The sequence below is a fragment of the Eriocheir sinensis genome, chromosome 4 (assembly GCF_024679095.1).
Source record: "Eriocheir sinensis breed Jianghai 21 chromosome 4, ASM2467909v1, whole genome shotgun sequence".
NCBI classification, from domain to species: domain Eukaryota; kingdom Metazoa; phylum Arthropoda; class Malacostraca; order Decapoda; family Varunidae; genus Eriocheir; species Eriocheir sinensis.
This window is the reverse complement of record NC_066512.1, coordinates 23,054,653-23,077,152: the sequence shown is the minus strand read 5'-3', so window position 1 is coordinate 23,077,152 and position 22,500 is coordinate 23,054,653. Positions and strand designations below refer to the sequence as shown.

At 48.4% G+C, this 22,500-nt stretch overlaps 1 protein-coding gene across 6 annotated transcripts in view; it reads left to right on the top strand.

Annotated features, from left to right (window-relative positions):
• LOC127010146 (lachesin-like) overlaps positions 1-22,500 on the top strand; it is a 108,583-nt gene that overhangs the window by 85,760 nt on the left and 323 nt on the right. For 2 of the 6 annotated variants that reach the window (XM_050884025.1, XM_050883994.1), the window contains 8 exons: positions 2,183-2,289; positions 9,036-9,050; positions 12,626-12,814; positions 15,952-16,144; positions 17,360-17,488; positions 18,119-18,247; positions 20,097-20,267; positions 21,130-22,500. The exon at positions 21,130-22,500 is cut by the window's right edge and continues 323 nt beyond it. In XM_050884025.1, coding sequence (XP_050739982.1) covers positions 2,183-2,289; positions 9,036-9,050; positions 12,626-12,814; positions 15,952-16,144; positions 17,360-17,488; positions 18,119-18,247; positions 20,097-20,267; positions 21,130-21,455 — 1,259 coding nt within the window. In that variant the 3' untranslated portion in view covers positions 21,456-22,500. The remainder of the gene's footprint in view (positions 1-2,182; positions 2,290-9,035; positions 9,051-12,625; positions 12,815-15,951; positions 16,145-17,359; positions 17,489-18,118; positions 18,248-20,096; positions 20,268-21,129) is intronic. The other 4 variants (XM_050884034.1, XM_050884006.1, XM_050883999.1 and 1 more) reach the window with 3 other exon arrangements.

Genomic DNA, 22,500 nt, shown 5'->3' with positions numbered 1-22,500 from the left:
CATCCCGTCATTTTCTCCTTATCTCCATTTCTCCCTCTTCTAATCTTCTACTATATGCTCTCACCTTTCTTCTTCCTTATCTATTACCTTCTTCACCCCATCTACTTTCTCTCCTTACCGTAATTTGATCAGCTGTTTTCTTCTTTTATTTTGTCTTCTCCCTTTTCTTCTCTTTCTTTCAGTCTCCCCTTTTGCTTACTTTTCAAAATTTATATTACTTTGATTTCCTGTTCTTTTTTTTTTGTACATCCTTCTCCACCTTCTCCTCCTCCTCCATCTCCTTCTCCTCTTCCTCCGTTTTCTATTCCTTCCTTTCCTCTCCTCTTTTTTTTCTCCTATTTTTTTTTAACTTTATCCATTTCTTCATATGCTTATTATCTTTTCTTCCTCTTTTTCTTCTTCCTCTTTTTTTTCTTACTCTTTCTCTTGTTTTTTTTAATTTCTCACTCTCCTTTCCCTTCCTTTTCCCTCTTTTTCCAACTCTTTTCCCTCAGTTCATTATTTTTGTTGTTGTTGTTTTTATTGTTGTTGTTCCTCTTAAATCATTATTACGTCACCCATTATTAATTTTCTGCATTTTTTTTATCTTTTCCTATCTTTACTTTCCTTCCTTCGCCCTCTATTTTCATGCTCTTATTCTCTCCTTCCCTTTCCTATCTTTTTTTTCTTTTTTCTTTTCTTCTCAAATCGTGAAGTTATCTCTAATTAACTTTCTGGACTTTATTAATATCGTTTCAATTTCACTTTCCTTGCTTCTCTCTCTCTCTCTCTCTCTCTCTCTCTCTCTCTCTCTCTCTCTCACTCTCTCTCTCTCTCTCTCTCTCTCTCTCTCTCTCTCTCTCTCTCTCTCTCTCTCTCTCTCTCTCTCTCTCTCTCTCTCTCTCTCTCTCTCTCTCTCTCTCTCTCTCTCTCTCTCTCTCTCTCTCTCTCTCTCTCTCTCTCTCTCTCTCTCTCTCTCTCTCTCTCTCTCTCTCTCTCTCTCTCTCTCTCTCTCTCTCTCTCTCTCCTTTCCTTTCCTTTCGTTTTTTTTCTTTTGTTATTATCTTCCTTGCTTTGCCCTCTCTCTCTTGCTCTCTCTCCTTTCCTTTCCTTTCCTTTCGTCTTTTTTCTTTTGTAATTATTATCTGAAATCGTCAAATGGCACCTGTAATTGACTTTCTAAAACATTCTAAATCCTTACTTATGTTTTCTTTCTTTGTTCTCTGTTCCTTACTCTGTCCCATCCTTTCCTTTTATTTCCTTTACTTTCCTCTCTATTTTATTTTTCCTCGCATCATAACGCCATTTATTATCAAGTCTCAATCCTTGTTTAATCTCTTTCCATATGCTCTCCTTCCTTCCTTCCTTCCCTCCTTCCTTCCTTCCTTCCGCACACCCAAACCTTTTTACACAGTCTCCCCTCTCTACTTCCTCTCCCCTTCCTTTCTCACCCGTTCATTCCACCTCCTGTCAATCAGTTTCCCTTGCCTTTTTAATCTCCACTCGTACCCTCTTTCCTCCCTCTCTTCCTTGCGTCCTCTCTCCTTCCCTTCTCCGCCTCGCATTCTACCTCTCGTTGAAACTCTCTTATCAATCTGTTTTCTCTTACCTGTTAGATTTTTACTCATGCTGTCCTTCCTTGCTCCCTCTCTCTTTTCGTTCTTTCAATCTTTTTCTTTCATTTTTTCTTTCTTTTTTTCCTTTATTCCTTCCCTCCTTCCTTTCTTCATTTTGTACTTCCTTTCTTCCGTTCTTCCATCCTCCCTTCCTGCCTTCCTTTCTTCCTGCCTTCCTTCCTTTCTTCTTTCATTCCTTCCTTCTTCTCTTCTTTTCTTCCTTCCTTCCCTCCTTCCTTTCTTCATTTTGTACTTCCTTTCTTCTGCTCTTCCTTCCTTAACCCTTCCTTCTTTTCTTCCTTCCTTCCTTCCTTCCTTCTTTCCTTATTTCCTCACCTCCAACTCACTACAATCACCCCACATCACCACCATCATCATCACCACCACCCCATCATCACCACCACCCCATCATCACCACCACCACCACCATCACCCCACCACTAGTCACCCCACTATCACACTATTATAACACCCCCACAACACCCCATACCATCACCCCCAATCACCCCCAACCCCACCCACCCCATCACCCCCGCGTCCGTCACCCATCGCCTTGGCCCCCTCACCCGCCTCTCGCTCTCCCGCAGTGCACAGCTTCGAGCCGCAGTTTCTGGAGCCGCTGCAGAACGTGACGGTGACGGAGGGACGCGAGGCAACCTTCACCTGCGTCGTGGATCACCTGGGAGGATACAGGGTACGTGCTCCTCCTCTTACTCTTCCTCCTCCTCTTCCTCCTCTTCTTCCTCTTCTAATTGGCTTTCTTTATTCAGTCACGTCCTTACTTTCTTGCTTATCTTTTCTCGCTTGTCTTTTTCTTTAGTTTTGTTTTGTTTTTCCTTTCATCTTTTTCTTTTGCTTGATTTGTTACGTTAGTGTTTTTTTCCTCTTCCTTCTTTTCTTTCTTCCTTTCTTCCCTCCTCCCTTCCTTTCTCTTTAACGTTTTTCCTTTCTCATTTCCTTATTTCTATATTTTCTTTCATTTCTTCCCTCCTTCCTCCCTTCTTAGCTGTCTTTTCTTGTCACTATATTTTTTTTCTTGTTTTCTATTATACTTTCTCTTGTTCGCTATTTCTTATTTCCTTCATTATTTTTTTTACTAATGTGCTTTCCTGTTATTTTCATCCATTTTCCTTCCTTCTTTTCTTGCTTCTTTCTTCCTTACCCCCCTTCCTTTCTTTCTTCCTTTCTTCTTTTTTTTCCTTCCATTCTCCTCTCCTTCATTCCTTCCTTTCATTCTATTTTTCTTCCCTTTTTTTCATTCCTTTCATTTTTCTTCCCTTTTTTCTTCATTCTTTTCGTTCTTACGTACCTTTCTTTCCTGTCTTTTGCTTCTTCTTCTACTTGTTAATTTTTCTCTCTCTCTTTAGTTTTATTTTCTCTTATCATTCCTTTTATTTGCTTGCCGTCTTATATAGTACTTAATTAGTTTTTCCCTTCTCACCTTTCTTCCTTTCTTTCTTCTTTCCTCTCTTCCTTCCATACTCATTTCTTTCCATCCTTCTTTCTTTCCTTCCTTTTTTCTTTCCTTTCTTCCTTCCGGATAATCTGTATTGTTCTATTTTATCATTTTTATATATGTTAAGTTATATAGTGTGTTTTTCTCTTCTTTTCTTGTGTGTGTGTGTGTGTGTGTGTGTGTGTGTGTGTGTGTGTGTGTGTGTGTGTGTGTGTGTGTGAAATGTGGTAAAAAAACAGTCAGATTTATTAGGTTTTAATAAATATTGTCTTTCGTTCTTTTCTCGTTTAATTAACGTAGACAGGTCACATTTTGTTGTTGTTGTTATTGTTGTTGTTTTTGTTGTTGTTGGGAGTCATTTGTAAGTTCTCACCCTCACCTGTTGAGTCTCACCTTTATACTCTCTCTCTCTCTCTCTCTCTCTCTCTCTCTCTCTCTCTCTCTCTCTCTCTCTCTCTCTCTCTCTCTCTCTCTCTCTCTCTCTCTCTCTCTCTCTCTCTCTCTCTCTCTCTCTCTCTCTCTCTCTCTCTCTCGGGTATACTCATTTTTACCAATAAATTTCAGTTTGTCTAATTTCAAAAGGGTTAAATATGTGTGTATGTATGTATGTATGTATGTGTGAGTGCTTACCTTGATAATCTGTCTCTTTACCTGCCTTAATTAATGATCACTTGGTACCTATTGTTGTTGTTGTTGTTGTTATTGTTGAATTACTCAAGTTGCATTTAATCATTGGCTTTTCTCCCCTCAATTCACCTCAAACGAGAAGTCTTGGTGTGTGTGTGTTTTTCCGCGTCACCCCCTGAGAGGTGTGGGGTGTGCGTACAGGTGTGTGTTAAGCAGGTGTGGGGGCAGGTAATTAACGAACACAACTACGTCATCGCCCTCCTTTCCTCAGGTAGATGCGCTCTCTCTCCCTCCTTCCCTCCACTCCGTCACTCCCTCCACTCCGATAGTCAGTCAGTCAGTCAGTCAGTCAGTCAGTCAGTCTTTACAGTTATGTCCTTGGTTCATCCTCCTACTTCGTTGCGTTTTCTCTTTCGTCAATCAGTCAGTTAGTCAGTCAATCAGTCAGTCAGTCAATCATTAAGTCAGTCAGTCAGTCAGTCAGTCAGTCAGTCAGTCAGTCAATCATTAAGTCAGTCAGTCAGTCAGTCAGTCAGTCAGTTAGTCAGTCAATCAGTCAGTTAGTCAGTCAATCAGTCAGTCAGTCAGTCATTTAGTCAGTCAGTCAATCAGTCAGTCAGTTAATCATTTAGTCAGTCAGTCAATCAGTCAGTCAGTCAGTCAATCAATCATTTAGTCAGTCAGTCAATCAGTCAATTCTTTACAGTAATATCCTCGTTCCTTACACCTTTGCTGCGTTTCATCTTTTGTTAGTCAGTCAGTCAGTCAGTCAGACAGTCAATAAGTGGGTCAGTCAATTAGTCAGTCAATAAGTCAGTCATTTTTTATACTTTTCAATAACATTCTTTCCCTCCTTTTTTTTTACCCCCTCCTTCTCTCCGTTCCTTCTTCCTTCAGTTTGTCAGTCAGTCAGTCAGTCAGTGAGTATTTAATTATCAATCACTTTCCCTCCCTCATTTTCCCTTTCTCCCCCCTCCCCACTTTCTTTACTTTCTCCTTCCTCAGTTTCTTCTTCCAATCAGCCATTTAGTCAGTCAGTCAGTCAGTCAGTCAGTCTATATAACCCCTCCCTACCTCCTTCCGTCAGTCATTCAGTCAATCAATCATCCAATCAGTTATTCGGTCAGTCCTCCCTCCCTCCCTCCCTTCCTCCCCCTCTCTGCTAGTTTTCTCATTCGCCTTTTTACTGATGGACGTGTAAAAGGGAGGAGAAGGATTAGGTAAGTTGATGCTGTCGTTCTTTTGCCTCCTCCTTCACCGCCTTCGTCAGCAGTTGTGGATTGGAGAGCCCCTCGTCACTAGCCCGTCAGCCCTTCAGTGTCTTTAGTCAAGCCCTCGTGTCAGACTCCCCCTTCCCCCTCGCCCCAAGTCTCACCTGCTCTCTCTCTCCATCACTAGTTTATTCATATCAGGTTTTACATCATTATTAGAAAAGTCACCCCTTCTGCATCCCCTTCGTCAGCCCTTCGTCAGTAGTGCCTCGTGTCAGTTCCCTCTCCCTCCCTCCTTCCTTCCTTCCTTCCCTTCCTCTTCCCCTCCGTCAGTAAGTCAGGCGTATCAGCTTTTATTATTACCGGGAACATCAACCCTTCTGCATCCCCTTCGTCAGTAGTTCCCAAATGTCAGCTCCTACTCCCTCCCTCCTCCTTCCCCTCCGTCAGTCAGTGGTTTAGGCGTGTGAGGTATTCTACTACTACCAGGAACGTCAGCCCAGCCCTTCTGCATCTCCCTTCGTCAGTAGTGAGAGCCCTGCGTCAGCCAGCTCCTCCCTCCGTCCCTCTGCCAGTAGTAGGCGTGTCAGTACCGCCGTCAGCCAGTCACTCGTTGGGGGCCTTCCAGTAATTTCCAGCCCGTTTCCAGCAGGTGTTCTTCCGCCCTTTTCCTCCCCTGCCTAAGCCCCCCTTCAGGAGTAGCTGGGCCCCCTTCTCTGGTAGTCAGTAGGACCCTTCCCCTCCCCTATCCCCCCTCCTGCCCCCAGCTTCGCCCTCGTCAGGCAGCGGTGGGCGGGAAGTTCAGTTCAGGCCGGGGTGAAAAAAATGCCTCGCAGCGCCGCCCCGCCATAGATATGCAAACCTAACGCTGTCCCTCGCAGGCATTACACGCGGGTTAATCTAATTCGCCCTAATTCCTAAATGCAGAGTCATCGGGCGGCCCCTGAGCGCGGAATTACAAGGGTAGGCGCGCGTTGCCGCCGCCATGAACAATGCTCACGCCATCACACCTTCCGCCGCCGATACTAACTGCATTTTAGGTCGACCCTCCTTGTTTGTTTACATGTTGCGCGGCGTTCAGATCCGCGCCCGCGACTTGGACTTCGGCCCGACCACTTAACCCATCCACAAAACCCTTCCTAAACCTTCTTTGCGACCGGTTTTGGGTCTGGGTGCGTCTGGGGGTGTTAAGCTAGCCGTGGCATGTGTTCTGTCAGCCTGGGTATCACTGGAAGGGTATCGAAGGGTGGGCGGTAGGTGACAGGCCGGACGAACACCCTGGCGCCAGTTCGGAGGGGAGTGATGGCCGGGGCGCGCACAATGGGGCGAGGCGGAGGCATAACAGTGCATCATTTGCTTAGGAATGGCGAGGCGGCGAGGGGCGCGGGGCAGGGGAGCCGCGCCGCCCCGCCAGGCACACCGTTATGAGTGAGGGACGCGGACCAGACATTAAAAAGAGAGCAAAAACGGATAAATGGAGCAGGGAGCAAGGGTAGAGGAGGAGGACGAAAGGGAGGAGGAGGAGAGGAAGAGGAGGAGGAGATAAAGATGTAGACACGCGTGAAACAAACACCAAACAGAGAACAGGGAAAAAACGGAACAGAGGAAAACAGAAAAAAAGGACGAGGAAGGAAAAGGAGGAATGAAAGAAGACACGAAAAGATTAAAACAAAAGAATAGAAAGAAGAGATACACGATAAGGAAGAGGAGGATTAAGAGATAAAGGAGAAACGCGTGAAACAAACACCAAACAGAGAACAGAGAAAAAACGAAATTGAGAAGAAAACAGAAAAAAAGGACGAGGAAGAAAATGAAGGAAGGAAAGAAGACACGAAAAGATTGAAACAAAAGAATAGAAAGAAGAGATACGCGTTAAGGAAGAGGAGGATTAAGAGATAAAGATGGAGACACGCGTGAAACAGAAAAAAAATATAAAGAGAGAGACAAGATGAAACAGAAAAAGGACGAGGACGAGAAAGAAGGAAGGAAGAAAGACACGAAAAGAGTAAATAAAGAAATAGAAAGAAGAGATACACGAAAACGAAGAGGAGGAGGAGGAGGAGGAGGAGGAGAAAGAAATGATAAAAGAGAAGAAGAGAGAAGAAACAGCAAAATCCAAGGAAGAGCAGAAGAAAGAAGAGACATACGAGGAGGAGGAGGAGAAGGAGGAAGAAGAAGAGGAAGAGGAAACATGGAAACATACGAGGAGGAGGAGGAAGAAGAGGACGAAACAGCAGCCTCGGAGAACAGACAAAGAAGAGAGAGAGAGAGAGAGAGAGAGAGAGAGAGAGAGAGAGAGAGAGTCCAGCCTCCCTCACTCCTCGACGGCTACTCCCCTTCGATAATGGTTCCTCCCCTTATAAGACCTCCTCCTCCTCCTCTGCTTTGACTACGGGAAAATGAAGAAAAAATAATACCCATAGTTACTGATTCATCCTGTACTATTACTACTACTACTTCTCCTACTACTACTACTACTACTACTACTACTACTACTACTATACAACGAAGAGCATAGGCGCAAAATCACAGTCTGAGGAATACCAATGCGTTATAGTGTGTGTGTGTGTGTGTGTGTGTGTGTGTGTGTGTGTGTGTGTGTGTGTGTGTGTAGGATCCAGTCCCCCCCCTCTCATCCCCCTCCCCGCCCGTCTCTCCTCTTCTAGCACACACATACGCCATCGCCGGAAAGCAAACACAGACGACGAGTTTTGCGCAACGGAAAGATGTAAACAAGAAAATAGGAAAGTCACTGCTGGCGCGGGACCGAGAGAGAGAGAAAACGACGCGGAAGGCAAACAAAGAAAACGGGAAAAAATTGAATAAAAAGAAAATGGGAAAAACGAAAAAAGAAAATGGAAAACCGGTTACGATCTTCACCCATTTTTTTTCCTATTTATTTGCCTTTCCAAAAATATAGTAATAAATAAACACAATAACTAATTAAAACATACGAAAAAAAGGGAGATAAACGTGAGAAAATAGCATTGAAGAGGCTCTGATTATTATTATTCTCTCTATTCAATAAAAAAGAAATAAAGAAAAGAATGGAAAAGGGATCCGAGACTCTTTGATCGCCTCTGAAAGGTATCAAATGTTCCCTTGAAGGCGTCGGTGGTGGTGGTGGTGGTGGTGGTGGCGGTGGTGAAGTTGTAAAGGAATTCATATATGGAAGAAGGAAATCGGTGTTGGTGGCGAAGTGAACCAGAGAAGAGAGTTGAGGGCGAGGAGGGGGGGAGGGAGCAGGACGTGTGTGTGTGTGTGTGTGTGTGTGTGTGTGTGTGTGTGTGTGTGTGTGTGTGTGTGTGTATGTGTGTAGGGGAGTGCTGTACCAGGGAGAGGGGGTGGGGGGGTTAAGCTATATAGTCAGGGAGAAGAGGAGAGTAAAAGGGAAGCACTTGGGGCGGGAGGGGAGAGAGAGAACGAGGAGAGAGCGCGAGGCGAAAAGATTAACGAAGACAGTTGGAAATCCCATAGTCCCCGCCATTCCCCGCGAAGAAGGAGGAAGAAGAGAAGGAGGAGGAATAGGAGGAGGTGGTGGAGGAGGAGGTGGAGGAGAAAGGGAGGAGGAGGAGGAGGGCGTGATTGGTGAGGTGCAGTTCGAGCCCCGGCGTGAGGGACGGGCGGGCGGCCATCAGCCTGTCAGCCGCTCATGTTGCCGCCCATCGAGTGTCGCGCCACAATCACGGGATTACCAATAGCCGTGTGCTGTAATGTGCCGCCGCCACCACCGCCGCCACCACCGCCGCCGCCGCCGCCGTGTGTCGCAGGACGTGTGGCCGCTGTGCCGCCATTCTCGTAAAGGCGACAACCACAGCCATCAGTGTATAGATTTGCCGTCGACGACAAGAGCCCCGGAAGCTGTGGTGGTGGAGGGGAGGTGGCGGTGGTGGTGGTGGTGTGGTACGTAATACCAGTGATGTGGTGGTGATAGTGTTGCTGATACCACGATGATTGTGGTGGTTGTGTTGGTGGTTGCGTAAATACTTCTTGATGGTGGTGGTGGTGGTGGTGGTTGTGGTGCTAGTGGTGGTGACGGTGGTTGGGTGTTCTTGTTACTGGTGATGTTGTTGCTGGTGTGGTGGAGGCGCCGGGGGGTGGGGGTGGTGGAGGCAGGTTACTGACGCGCTTCTTCCCGATCATCAGGGCCAGTGGCTCGGGGTGAGTGCCGCCGCCGCCGCCGCCGTAGCAGCCACGCCCAGGGGTATCCTGCATGCTGCCTCGCTTCTGTACAATTGTTCATGCTGTTCAGAAAACAACGCCTGTGGTGGGGAGCGTTGCCCCCACAGCTCCCTCTGCCCCCCGGGGCCACACAACACACGCCCGAGTGCAGCCCCGGCACATCTCGGGCCCGGGGGGCGGGGGGGCGCCAGGCCCCGGCCGCCGCCACGCCCGCCGCCGCGCCTGCCCCGTGCCCTTCATCTCGCAAACACTCTTAAATCCCTCATTTAGCGCTGACCCGCGGGGCGGGGCGTCGGGCCTACCGTCCGCCGCCCCGCCCCGCAGTCCTCACATAGCAGCGCCGTGGGGCGGGGCGGGCGGGCCTCACGCCCCGGGGCACAGCCAGGATCACACCCCTAAGTTAATTTTGTTTGTGTTGTTGTTTGTCATGTTTTGTTTTGTTTTGTTTCTCCCACTGAAGGGTAAGTCACCCTCAGTAAGTAAGCAATGTCTGAGTTCTTAAAATTACATTGAAATATTTGTTTAATATTTACTAAGTTTTCCTTTTTTTTCTTTTAGTTTTGTTTTGTTTTGTTAATCACAGTTTTGTTCCCATATTTCACACTCAGAGCCGCGTGCTAATGTGTTTCCTTCCCGCCTGGTCCCCCGGGGCGCCCGAGGCTCGGCGGCCCGCGCGGCCTGGCGGCGTGGAGGCGGCGGGAGGCGTCCGCCACTGGGCGCGGTGGCGGGCGCCGCGCAGCCGTCTGACACTGTATATATCTTACCCTTAGGGCCACGCTAACCCAGGTCAATGTCTGGCTACTCGGTGGTGCTGGAGTGCTGACAAAACTCTACACTGCGAGCCCCACAGTACTTGTTGACGCTCCACGGGGCGGGGCGCCCTACTCTCCTCCCACACCCTCACGCCCACATCCTTCCCCCTGCCCTTCACCCCTCCCCTTTCCGCCCCTCACCCCGCTCCTTTTCCCGCCCTTCCCCGAACCTCGCCCCGCCCCTCCCCGCCCCGCTGGACGCCGCCGCTCGCCAGGGCGGCAGCTTACCGTCTTGTAACCACTGTTTATTATTACTTGAAAGAACAGTTTTTCTTCTTGTGTGATTCATGTCTCTCCTTAGACCATTATTTCTATTATCTCTGTGTGTGTGTTTTCATCTCCATTTTCTCTAGTTGGTCCACAAGCTGTCAACACACACCAGACAAGCGCGGCGCCACCAGCCCACATCTGTATATATGAACAGACACGTCGATATGGTTGTCACCTTCCACCTCCTCCATCACTCACCCCCTGCTCCTGCTCCTGCTCCTGCTGATGATGATATTTCTGCTATCTCTATACTGCTTCTACTGCTTCTGCTGCTACTACTACCTCTGCCACTACTACTACTATTGCTACTACTACTACTACTTCTACTTCTGTTACTACAACTACTCCACCTACTACTGCTACTACTACTACTACTACTACTACTACTTCTGTTACTACTCTTCCTCACCTGCTGCTTCTGCCGCTGCCACCACTGCCGCTTCTCCTTCCCCTCCCACCTGAGCTCCTCCTCTCATCACATTGATATAATCGTCTTCAGTGTATTTTTAATGATCGTTTACCTTTTGGAGCGAGCAGACTCCACCTTTTTCCTCCTCCACTCCTCCACTCCTCCACTCCTACCCTCGCCGGGGGGCTGATATATATAAATCTCTACATACAAACAGACCGTCCAACTTGTATATACCACTGTATCCATGTATATATTTACCATCTATATGTGTGTTTATCATGGACTGTCTTAGAGGACTAGACGGCGCTAGTTTGCCGCTGGTCAGTCGGGATGTTCTCTATTGTTTCCTTTTTTTGGAGAATTGTTATATATATTCACCATTATTATTATTATCATTATTATTATTATTATTATTATTATTATCTCCTCCTGCTTGACTTGATTGGCCGTCTTATAGTTTTAGGTCTTAGTGTCTGTCTACCTCCGTCATACCTGCCTTACTTTACTGATCTGCTGTCCCTATTCTTTATTTATTGATTTGTTTACTTTTCCTGTTTGTGTCTCTCTCTCTCTCTCTCTCTCTCTCTCTCTCTCTCTCTCTCTCTCTCTCTCTCTCTCTCTCTCTCTCTCTCTCTCTCTCTCTCTCTCTCTCTCTCTCTCTCTCTCTCTCTCTCTCTCTCTCTCTCTCTCTCTCTCTCTCTCTCTCTCTCTCTCTCTCGCTCTCGTTATCTATCCATCTGTCTCTTTCTTCCCATCTTCTGTAAATATGCAACTTTCTATCTTTACTCTCTTTCATATTTCTTGTTTTCATCTTGTTTTATTTTATTTTATTTCCTCTTCTCTCCCTCCCTCTCTCCCTCTCTCTTTCTCTCTCCCTCCCGCCGTGTAAATACGCACATCCCTTCCCCCTCTCCGTGTCCGTTTCTCTCCCTCTCTCTCTCTCTCTCCGTCTCTGTTTTTTTCCCTTCTCTCTGTTTGTAAATATTTAAGCGAGTTCCGTTCCCTTATACATCGTCTTGTGCTGTCAACCCCTTAAGATAGTTGTCCTGTTCCTGTTCCTGTTCCTGTTCCGCCCTTGTCCTACCGTTCCTTGTCCTGTTCCTCTTCCTCTCCCTTTTCCTTTGCCTTCTCGTCCTCCTCCTTCTTCTTTTCCTCTTCCTAACCCTTCGCCATCCCAAGACCACTCCTCATACTCTCAAATCCTCTTCTACCTACTACCTCTTTGCCGCCTTTTCCTCCTCCTTTTCCTCCTCCTTCTCTTCCTCCTCGTTCTCCTCCCTATTCCTCGACCTCCTCCTCCTCCTCCTCCTCCTCCTCCTCCCTCTCCACGTTCTCGCCCTCGTCCTCCTCCCTACTCCTAGACCTTATCTTCTTCCTCCTCCTTCTTTTCCTCCTCCTCCTCCTCCTCCTCCTCCAGTATCCATCCTTCCCTTCCCAATATTTTTCCACCTACTACCCCCTACTAATCTCAATCCTCCACCCATCTTCCCTCCTCTTCATTTGAATCTTCAACCCACAATCCTTCCCTTTCTTTCTCCTCCTCCTCGTCCTCCTCCTCCTCTCCTCTCTTTCCAATCTTCTACCCAAAATCCTTCCCCATCTTCCTCCTCCTCCTCCTTCATCCACCTTTCATCCTCCTCTATCCAGTCTTCTACATCAAATCCTTCCTTTTCCTCCTCCACATCTTCCCCCTCCTCTTCCTCCACCCCCTCCTCCTCCTCCTCTTCCCCCCATCCTTCCCCTCCACCCCTCCTTCCCCCTCCCCTTCCACCTTTTCCTTCACGCCTCCTCCTCCTCCTCTTTCATCCACCTTTCAGCCTCCTCGTTCCAGTCTTCTACACCAAATCCTTTCTTTTCCTCCTCCTCCTCCTCCTCCTCCTCCTCCTCCTCCTCCTCCTCCTCCTCCTCCTCCTCCTCCTCCTTCCCCCACCCCTTCCACCTCCTCCTTCACGCCTCCCTCCCCCCATCCTTCCCCTCCACCCCTCCTTCCCCCACCCCATCCACCTCCTCCTTCACGCCTCCCTCCACCCACTCCGCCACTAACGCCCCGGGTCCTGCAGGTGGCGTGGATCAAGGCCGACACGAAGGCGATCCTGGCCATCCACAACCGCGTCATCACCCACAACAACCGCATGAACGTCATCCACTCGGACCACAAGACCTGGGAGCTGAAGATCAAAGACGTCCGGCGCAACGACTCGGGCGAATACATGTGCCAGATCAACACCGACCCCATGAAGAATCAGGTAGTACGTGTGTTGGCGGGGGTCTGGGGTTTCGGGGTTTTGGGGGTGGGGGGAAGATGGGGGTGCTCGTTCGCTTGCTTGCTTGCTTGGAGGGTTGGTTTGGGGGTTGGTGTAGGGTTGGGGTAGGGTTTGATTTGGTTTGGGTTGGTTGGAGTGGGTGGAGTGGGGTTGGATTGGGTTGAGGGTTAGTTTGGTTTGGTTTGGTTGGAGTGGGTGGAGTGGGGTTGGATTGGGTTGGGGGTTAGTTTGGTTTGGTTTGGTTGGAGTGGATGGGGTGGGGTTGGATTGGGTTGGGGGTTAGTTTGGTTTGGTTTGGTTGGAGTGGGTGGGGTGGGGTTGGATTGGGTTGGGGGTTAGTTTGGTTTGGTTTGGTTGGAGTGGGGTTGGATTGGGTTGAGGGTTAGTTTGGTTTGGTTTGGTTGGAGTGGGTGGAGTGGGGTTGGATTGGGTTTGTTTGGTTTGGTTTGGTTGGAGTGGGTGGGGTGGGGTTGGATTGGGTTGGGGGTTAGTTTGGTTTGGTTTGGTTGGAGTGGGTGGAGTGGGGTTGGATTGGGTTGGGGGTTAGTTTGGTTTGGTTTGGTTGGAGTGGATGGGGTGGGGTTGGATTGGGTTGTGGGTAGAATTTGGTTTGGTTTGGGTTTGGTTTAGTGTCCCCTTTGAAAAATAAGGTAGTAATGTGTTTTGGAGGTGGGTTAAAATTGGTTTAGTGCAAGAATTGATGTGTCTGATCTAGTTTTGGTGAAGATTCGTTTGGGTTTGTTTTGAGCTTCGTTTGGTTTGCTTTGGTTTCCCCTTTGAATAATAAGATAGAAATATGTGTTTTGGAGGAGGTTTAAAATTGGTTTGAAGCAGGAATTGATTTGTTTGGTCTAGTCTTGCTTATGTTTAGTCAGGGTTTGGTTTGAGCTCCTATTAGTTTGGTTAGGTTACGTTTGAATAATAAGGTAGAAATATATGTTTGGGAGGAGGGTTATAATTGGTTTGGTGCTGGGATTAATATGTTTGGTCTATTTTTTGGTTAAGATTAGTCAAGGTTTGGTTTGAGCTTCGACTGGTTTGATCTGCCTTGGTTTTCCCTATAAAGATTAAAGAAATAGTACGTGTTTTGGCGAAGAGAGAAGAGGAAAAAGGTAGGGCTGTAAGGCTGGACTGAGCTCGGTGCATGATCTGATCTTGTTCATTTTGATTTCAACTGATTTGATTTGGTTTAATTAGTTAGTTGAGTTTGGTTTGGTAAAATTTGGATTCGGTTTGGTTAGATTTTATTGGGTTGGGTTGGGTTGAGTGAAGGGTCAGGCTAAGTGTGGATTTTTTTTTTTTTTTTTACAACAAAGGAGACAGCTCAAGGGCAAAAAATAAAAAAAAAGTGTAGAAAAAAAGCCCGCTACTCACCGCTCCCACAACAGACAAAAGTAAAGAGGGGCCAAAAGAGAGGTCAATTTCGGGTGGAGAGGTGTCTTGATAATTGGTATTGGTAACACTGTTTGCCTGGTATTAAAAGACACTTTCGCTTCTCACCTCAGCTATTTCTAAAGGTCAAAGGTTAAAGGTCAATCAAGTTCTAATAAGGTTTTTTTTAGGCTCAGGGTACAGAAGAAGGGTCAAACTACCACCAGGGTCTTAAAACTACCCCTGGAAATGCCCACAACTCCTACGAAAGCCTCTTCAATTATGTGTTCTTAGGGGAAGATATGTCTTTTAATACGACTCTATGTGTTTGTCTGTCTATATATCTCGGGTCAGCCTGGGACAAGATGGAGTACCCGTAAGGTTCCCCGTCTCTTTGGGCAGCAACAAAGGTGGATATTTTAAGTGCTCATCTTTTTAGTCGTTTCATTCTTACTCGGTTATGGTTTACTTCTTTTTTTCTTTCTTTTTTTTTTCTCTAGTAGTAAGGTGCCCCGATTTGTTTTGTTTTTTAATGAGGTTCGTGTTTTTTCTCTCCCTTTTTTTTATAGATAACATTTTACGGGTCTGATTTCCTGTTCGATTTGCACGTTTGTCTGTCTTTTTTCTCTGCTTTGTGACCCCTTAGCATGTCTGTTGGTCTTCCAGTCTTCCACTCAGTCAGTCAGCTATCGTTTTCTTTATTCCTGTCACTCTTTAACTTTTTTACAGTATCTCCTTCCTTTCACTTCAGTCCAATTCCCATTTTCTCATCTCTTTATCAACCCAAGAACTGATGTGACGGAGATGAACACCGAGACCACGCGCAGTTATGGTGTATGCCCCCAATTTTACGTTTCTTCAACCTCTAGTTTCTTCTTAATTCCCTAACCTCGTACCTCCACCCCTTCCCTCTTTTTTTTTCATCCTCTTTTCTCTTCACTCTCGTCTCACCTCTCTCCATCTACCATCCACATCTGGACCTGGGGCCGGATTCATCAAACCCGAGACTATGTAATTTATGCATCTAGTAACGCTTCTTGATAGAACGCTAGATCTGAATCTTGACAATGATTCCAAAATGAGATGAAGAAAGTGTCGACCAGTCATCATTCATTCATTGTCATCGGAACACCTAAAGGATAATTTCGTTCGTAGAGGACAGTTAACTAAACACTAACCAACGACCGGTCTTGTAGTGGCTTCCCCTGACCTTTCTCCTTTCTCCTCTCATTTGACAACCTTTCAGCTCTTTCAATCCTCTTCTCTTGGCCATCCATTGTCCATCATCTCCTGATTTGACATCTTTTCTTTTCCTTCCTTCCCTCCCCTTCCCCACCCCCATTCTCCCCTCACAACCCATCACCTCATCAACCTCCCTAATCTCACCTCTCCCATTACTTCCATGTCGGTCTTACCCTTCATATCTCCCTCCCCTTCCTTCCTTCACCCCCTCCCATTAGTTCCCCTTTCTCTCATTCCTTCCCCATCTACCTCGCCCCTTTTATCTCTTATATATCCTCCCCTCACACCCTTCCATTACTTCCCCACTTGTCTTAGCCCTCACACCTCTCCCCTTCTCCCTTCACCTAATTCCCATCATTCCCCATCTCCCCCATCACCTCCCCCTTTCTTCCCTCCTCCCCTCATATCTCTTTTTTCCTCCCTTCATCCCCTCCCATCACTCCCATCTCCCCCCATCGCCTCCCCCTCCGCCCCACTCCTCACCTCGCTTCCCTCCGCCCCTCTCCCAGGTCGGTCACCTCAACGTGGTCATCCCGCCGGACATCCTGGCCGAGGAGAGCTCCGGTGATGTGATGGTGTCTGAGGGCAACACGGTGCGGCTAGTGTGTCGCGCCCACGGCTACCCCCAGCCCCGCGTCGAGTGGCGGAGGGAGGACGGACGCAAGATTGCCCTCCGCCCCGCCGGCCAGGCCAAGAATGAAGGTTGGTGCGAAGAGGAGGGAAGGGAGGGGAGGGAAGGACTTGTGGACTTGTTGTAGGTCAAAGAAAAGTCGTGTCTGTCAGCTCTTAACGATTTGTGGCTTTAAATAATTGAATCAAGATCGTGTGTCCCGTATCATATCACCTTTTGTCATAAAGTTCCTGAATTTCATGTAGCTTATACTTTTTGGACAAACCGTTTTGTTAGATGAAGCATTTCAGTCATTTATTGTATTAGGAAACTGCATATTCTTACATTTTTATAAAGTCTCTTATTTGTATTTTCTTTCTGTGCTCTGTAGATTTTAGTATACCCATGTGATATGATTATTTATATAGTTCAACCTTTTTTTTTTGTATTGGTAACACAGCAGCGATGGCCAGACCTGTTGTTGTTATTGCATGGAGGGCTTGAAGCTGCTCTATGTCTTGGCAACACTGGAGAGCGGGCTATAACGGAGCTTTTACTTCTTGTTCCGCTCCATCACCAACACGCTCCTAAACTTTCGCTCCCCTCACCCTGCTACCTCCTCGCACCCTCAGCACCCCCTTCCCTCCTTCTCCGTGACGTGCTACTTCCTCATCCCCTCTAAACCCCTTTCCCTCCTCCTTAACCTGCTACTTTCTCATCCCCTCAACACTCCCCTCTCTACCATGCCCCGTCTTCCTAATAACACCTCCTTTTCCTCCCCCAACAGTACACTCCCCTCTCTATCCCCCCCCCGTCCTCCTAACACACTCCTCTTCCCCAACAGTGCACACCCCTCACTACCCCGCCCCTTCCTCCTAACACACTCCCCTTCCCCCAACAGTACACTCCCCTCTTTACCCCGCCCCGTCCTCCTAACACACTCCAATATCCCTTTCCCCAAATGTCCACACTCCTCCCTGCCTGCCTCCCCTTCCTAACACCTCCCCTTCTTCCTTCTCCAACGGTACACCCCCTTTCTAACACCTCCCCTTTGCCCTCCCCAACGGTAGAGACACCTCCCTGCCTTCCCCTCCTTCCTAACAGTCCCCTTCTCCCTCCCCAAACTGTACACACGCCTCCCTGCCTGCCTCGTCTTCCAAACACCTCCCCTGCTACCTTCCCCAACAGTACACACGCCTCCCTCCCTGCCCTGCCTTTCCAACACCTCCCCTTCTTCCTTCCCCAACAGTACACACGCTGCCCCACCTGCCCCGCTTCCCTAACACTCTCCCCTTCCCCCCCAACAGTGCAGACGTGGGAGGGCTCGGAGTTAGTGCTGGAGCGGGTGACGCGGGATGACATGGGCGCCTATCTCTGCATCGCCTCCAACGAGATCCCGCCCGCCGTCAGCAAGCGAATGGTGGTCCAGGTGCACTGTGAGTAGACGGGGGGGGGGGGGCGCTCATGAGTCTTCTTTGCAGGTGAAATGAAGTTGAATGTGAGGTAGACGGGTTGTGGATTCATGATAGTAGTTGTAGCAGTAGTGGTTGTAGTGTTAGTAGTGGCCAGGGGGGGCGGGTTATGGGGGGTGATGAGTCTTCTTTGCAGGTGAAAAAAAGAGTTGAATATGAGGTAGATTGCGCTTGGGTTAATAGTAGTTGTGGTTGTAGTGGTGGTAGTAGCAGTAGTAGTAGTAGTAGTAGTAGCAAGAGTAGCAACAATATCAACACTAACAACAACAGCGCAACACACCACCAAGATACGCAACACCTCGAAGTGGCATACAGGTAAACACACGCACATAAACAAATAAACAAACAAACACAAACGCACCTGAAATTTACCTGCGAATTATTTTACTAACCACAAATTCTCTCTTTCTTTGCACGCTTCCCTCTGCTCTACCGAACTCTACTACTACTACTACTACTACTACAACCTCCCTTTTCTCCTCCACCATCCATTCCCCATTTCTTCCTCCCTCCCTCTTATGACGATCTTCCCCATCTACCCTCCCCCTGCCCCCCTTTCCCCCCCTCCCCCCCTCGTCACCACCTCGTCGGCAGTCCATCCCGTGGTTCGCATCCCCAACCAGCTCGTCGGCGCGCCTGTGGGGACCAACGTAACCCTGGAGTGCGAGGTGGAGGCGAGCCCCAAATCCATCAACTTCTGGACCAAGCTTCTGGATGAGCAAGGTGGGTGAGAGAGAGGGAGAGGGAGGGAGGGAGGAAGGAGGGAGAGAGGGTGAGAGGGTGAGAGAGAGGGTGAGAGAGAGGGTGAGAGAGAGGGTGAGAGAGAGAGAGAGAGAGAGAGAGAGAGAGAGAGAGAGAGAGAGAGAGAGAGAGAGAGAGAGAGAGAGAGAGAGAGAGAGAGAGAGAGAGAGAGAGAATAAGGCTGTGAGCTTCAATGATTCGGTGAGCGTTTTCTCCTTCACACACACACACACACACACACACACACACACACACACACACACACACACACACACACACACACACACGCCATAAAAACATACACACAAACTTTGACCAGCAACATGTGGTCTTGTCAGCCAATCCCTCCCTCCCCCCTTCTTTCTCTCCCCCCCCTTTCCCTCCCTTCTCTCCTCCCTCTCTTCTCTCCCTCCCTCCGTAGACCTTCTTTCTTTCCCCTCCATTCCTCCCTTTCTTCAGAATTTCCTTACCCTCATATCTTCCAGACTCTTTTTTTCTCTTTCTTCTCCCTCCCATAACCTCCTCCTCCTCCTCCTGCTGTTGTTTGTTCTTCCTTTGTGTTCCTTTGTGTTCCTCTTCCTTCCTTATTTTCTTTACTCTGGACCCCCTTCCCCAAACCCTTTCTTCACCCTTTCCCCCTTTCCCTCACTCACCCTTTCTTTAGCTCCCCATACTCACCCTTCACCCTTTCAGTCCTCATTTTTTTTATTTCGGTTTTCCTCCCAACCCTTCCTTCACCCCTTTCTCTTCCACAGTCACCCCTTCTTTAGCTCCCCTTAAACACCCCTCACTCTATTACTCTTCACTCTCCATTGCTATTTTTTTTCACTTCCATTACTTACTCATTCCTCATCTCACCCTCATGCTCCTCATCCTCATCTCCAGCTCCAGTATGTGCTTACCCTTCACTCTTCTTTCTCCCCTCATTTTCACCCCTCGTACCTAGTCACCTCTTCGCTTCCCTTCCTTTCCCTTTCCTTCCCTTCCCTTTCCTTCCCTTCACTTCACTTCACTTCTCTTTCCTTCCATTCCCATCCCATCCCTTCCCTTCCCTTCCCTTCCCTTCCTTTCCCTTACCTTTCCATCCCTCCCATCCCATCCCTTCCCTTCCCTTCTCTTCCCTTCCCTTCGCATCCCTTCCCTTTCCTTCCTTTCCCTTTCCTTACCTTACCTTACCTTTCCTTCCCATCCCTTCCCTTTCCTTCCCATCCCTTCCCTTCCCTTCCCATCCCTTCCCTTTCCTTCCCTTACATTTCCTTCCCTTCCCTTACCTTACCTTCCCTCCCCTTCCCTCCCCTTCCCTTCCCATCTTTTTCCTTCCTTTCCCTCCCCTTCCATTCCCTCCCCCTCCCTTCCCTTCCCTTCATAACTTACCCAATTACTTAGCTATCACAAAAAAATTACCTTTCTACTCCCTCCCCTTCTCTTTCCTTCTCACACATACAAGTCTTTATTCAGTTCTCTTCACCCCTATACACCCTCATGCACACCCTTAACATGTGTCCCCTTTCACCCCAACACCCTATACCTTCGTTCCTTCCTCTCCCCAAGTCCTTTTCTCATACGTAGAACTCTTAGGTTTTCACACATCAGATTTCACTACTTCATACGGTACATAAGTCTTAGGTTTTCACACACGGGATTTCACTACTTCATACATCACCCCGTTCACCCCTCCTCCTCCTCTCCCCCCTCTCCCCGCCAAACTGTACATGATCACCCCTACATTACCGACTTCTACAGTACTTGATATGCCCTCTTCTCTACCTGCTCTCCCTTGATATGCCCTCTCCTATCTTTCACCATTCGTCCTCGTCATCCCTATCACCAGGCCCTCAGATCGTGGACAGCCGGCGGTACGTGAACGAGGAGATCGAGGTGAACCAGTACACGCTCAAGATGCACCTCACCATCCTCGACCTTCAACAGGACGACTTCACCTACTACAGCTGCACCGCCAAGAACTCGCTCGGGGAGGTGAAGGGCAAGATCAAGCTGTACGGTGAGTCTTGGGATGCTGGTGCTGGATGAGTGTGTGTTGTTGTGTTTCTGTGAGTGAGTGTGTGCGTGGATGTGTGTGTGGATCGTTAGGGTAAAAATAGGGTTGATAAATGAGTGTTTGAGGAAGACGAAGGCAGAAAATATAAACGACGAAGAATTTTTATGCAGTCAAAAGGTCTTGCATAATAGATTCTGACTCAAAAGAGGAGAGAGAAAGTATATATAGGCATAGATAGGAGGGATAGAAAAGTGTTTAAGGGAAAAGAGAAACAGAAAACTTGAATTATGAAGAAAGATTGTCCACTTGAAAGCATTTGTATAATTGATTCTGATTTCCTATATGAAGTACATATAATGGGCCGTATTATTAAACATTTCACCGCCCAAGTTCACATATTTGACAAGGCTTTCGCAGGAGTTTTGGGCATTTCCAGGAGTAGTATTACGACCCTGGTGGTAGTTTGACCCTTCTTCTGTGCCATGAACCTAAAGAAACACTCGATTGACAAGGCTTTCGTAGGAGTTTTGGGCATTTCCAGAAGTAGTATTATGACCCTGGTGGTAGTTTGACCATTCTTCTGTGCCATGAAGCTAAAGAAACACTCATTAGAACCCGATTGACCCCCTCTTTGACCTTTAGAAATAGTTGATGTGAGAACCGAAAGTGTCTTAAAATACCGACCATAGACAGAGAAAGGAAAGACAGATGAATGCTTAAGGAAAAAGAGAGACAGAAAACTTGAATAACTCAGAAACTTTATACAGCAGAACGGTTTGTATAGTAGAATCTAACACCCTACCAGACAGGCTCCAACCCCAACATTCCTACGAACCACAGAGCTAACCCCCGCCTCCCCTGACAGAGATCCCGCTGCCGAAGCCCCTCACGACGCCCCAGGAGGTGATCGTGGGCACCGTGGGCGAGGAGGACTCACCCACCCGCAACCACCACGACCAACTCATCCCCCTGGCCGAGGACAAACAGGCGGCCTCCCCACATCAGAGCAAACGCATCCCCACCCGCCCCCCGCCCCCCTCACGCCCCAGGAACACCCACGCGGTCCCATTCTCCCCCGAAGGACCCACAGCGGACAGGGGGAGCAGCGGAGGAGCGGCGCCCCCCACACTCGGCCTCTTCCTCGGCCCCCTCCTCCTCCTACTTCGGCTCCTGCGTCCCCTTGTGGTATAGTGGGGCTGAAGGAGATTTCGGGGCCGCCCTGCTCATTCATGCCGCCCCGCCCCGCCCCGCCCAGCCCCGCCCCGCCGCTGATTGGTGTTTCCTAGTACCCCACCCCCCTCCCCCTATCCTCCTCCTCCCATCTCTCCTGTATTGTTTTTTTGTGTGAATATTGTACTCACTTTTCTTCCTCCTCTTCCTCTTCGTCGTCCTCCTCCTCCTTCTTCTCCTGCATCCTCTTCTTTTTCTTTTTCTTCCTCCTCCTCCTCCTCTTCTTTTTCTTTTTCTTCCTCCTCCTCCTCCTCCTCTTCCTCGTCGTTCTTGTCAGTATAATCGTCTTCTTCCTCTTCTTCCTCTTCTTTTTGCTTTGGATCTCTTCTTGTTCTTCTTGTTCTTGTTCTTCTTCATCTTCCTCCTCCTCCTCCTCTTCCTCCAGGTCACACACAGGTCACCTCCTCCAGGGGCCACAAGTTCCTAATGTAGACCACAAACCCTCCTCTTCCTCCCCTTCCTCTTCCCTTCCTCTTTCCCTCCTCTTCCCTTCCCTTCAGGGCATCAATATCTCGTCTGTGTTCGTCTGTCTCTTGTCTCGCCCTCACTGACACCCCTTCCTCCTCCTCCTCCTCCTCTTCCTCCTTCTCTTCCTCTTCCTCCTCCTCCTCTTCCTCCTCCTCCTCCTCTCTCATTTACTCCTTACTTGGCATACTTTCATCTCTTTCTTTTTCATCCCTGTTCCTTCTCTCTCTTCCCTCTCCTCTTCTTCTTCCTCCTCCTCCTCCTCCTCCTCCTCCTCCTCCTCCTCCTCTCCCCCCTTCAGTTGTAAGCCGCCAAGCCGCAGAACTCAAAGGGGGGGAAGAGAAGGGGAAGGGAGAGAAAAGTTCCTCCTCCTCCTCCTCCTCCTCATCCTTTTCCTCCTCTTCCTCTTCTCTTTCCCCTTTCCTGTTCCTCCTCCTGTCTAGTCCCCTTTCCTCCTCCTCCTCCTCCTCATCCTCATCCTTTTCCTCCTCTTCCTCTTCTCTTTCCCCTTTCCTGTTCCTCCTGTCTAGTCCCCTTTCCT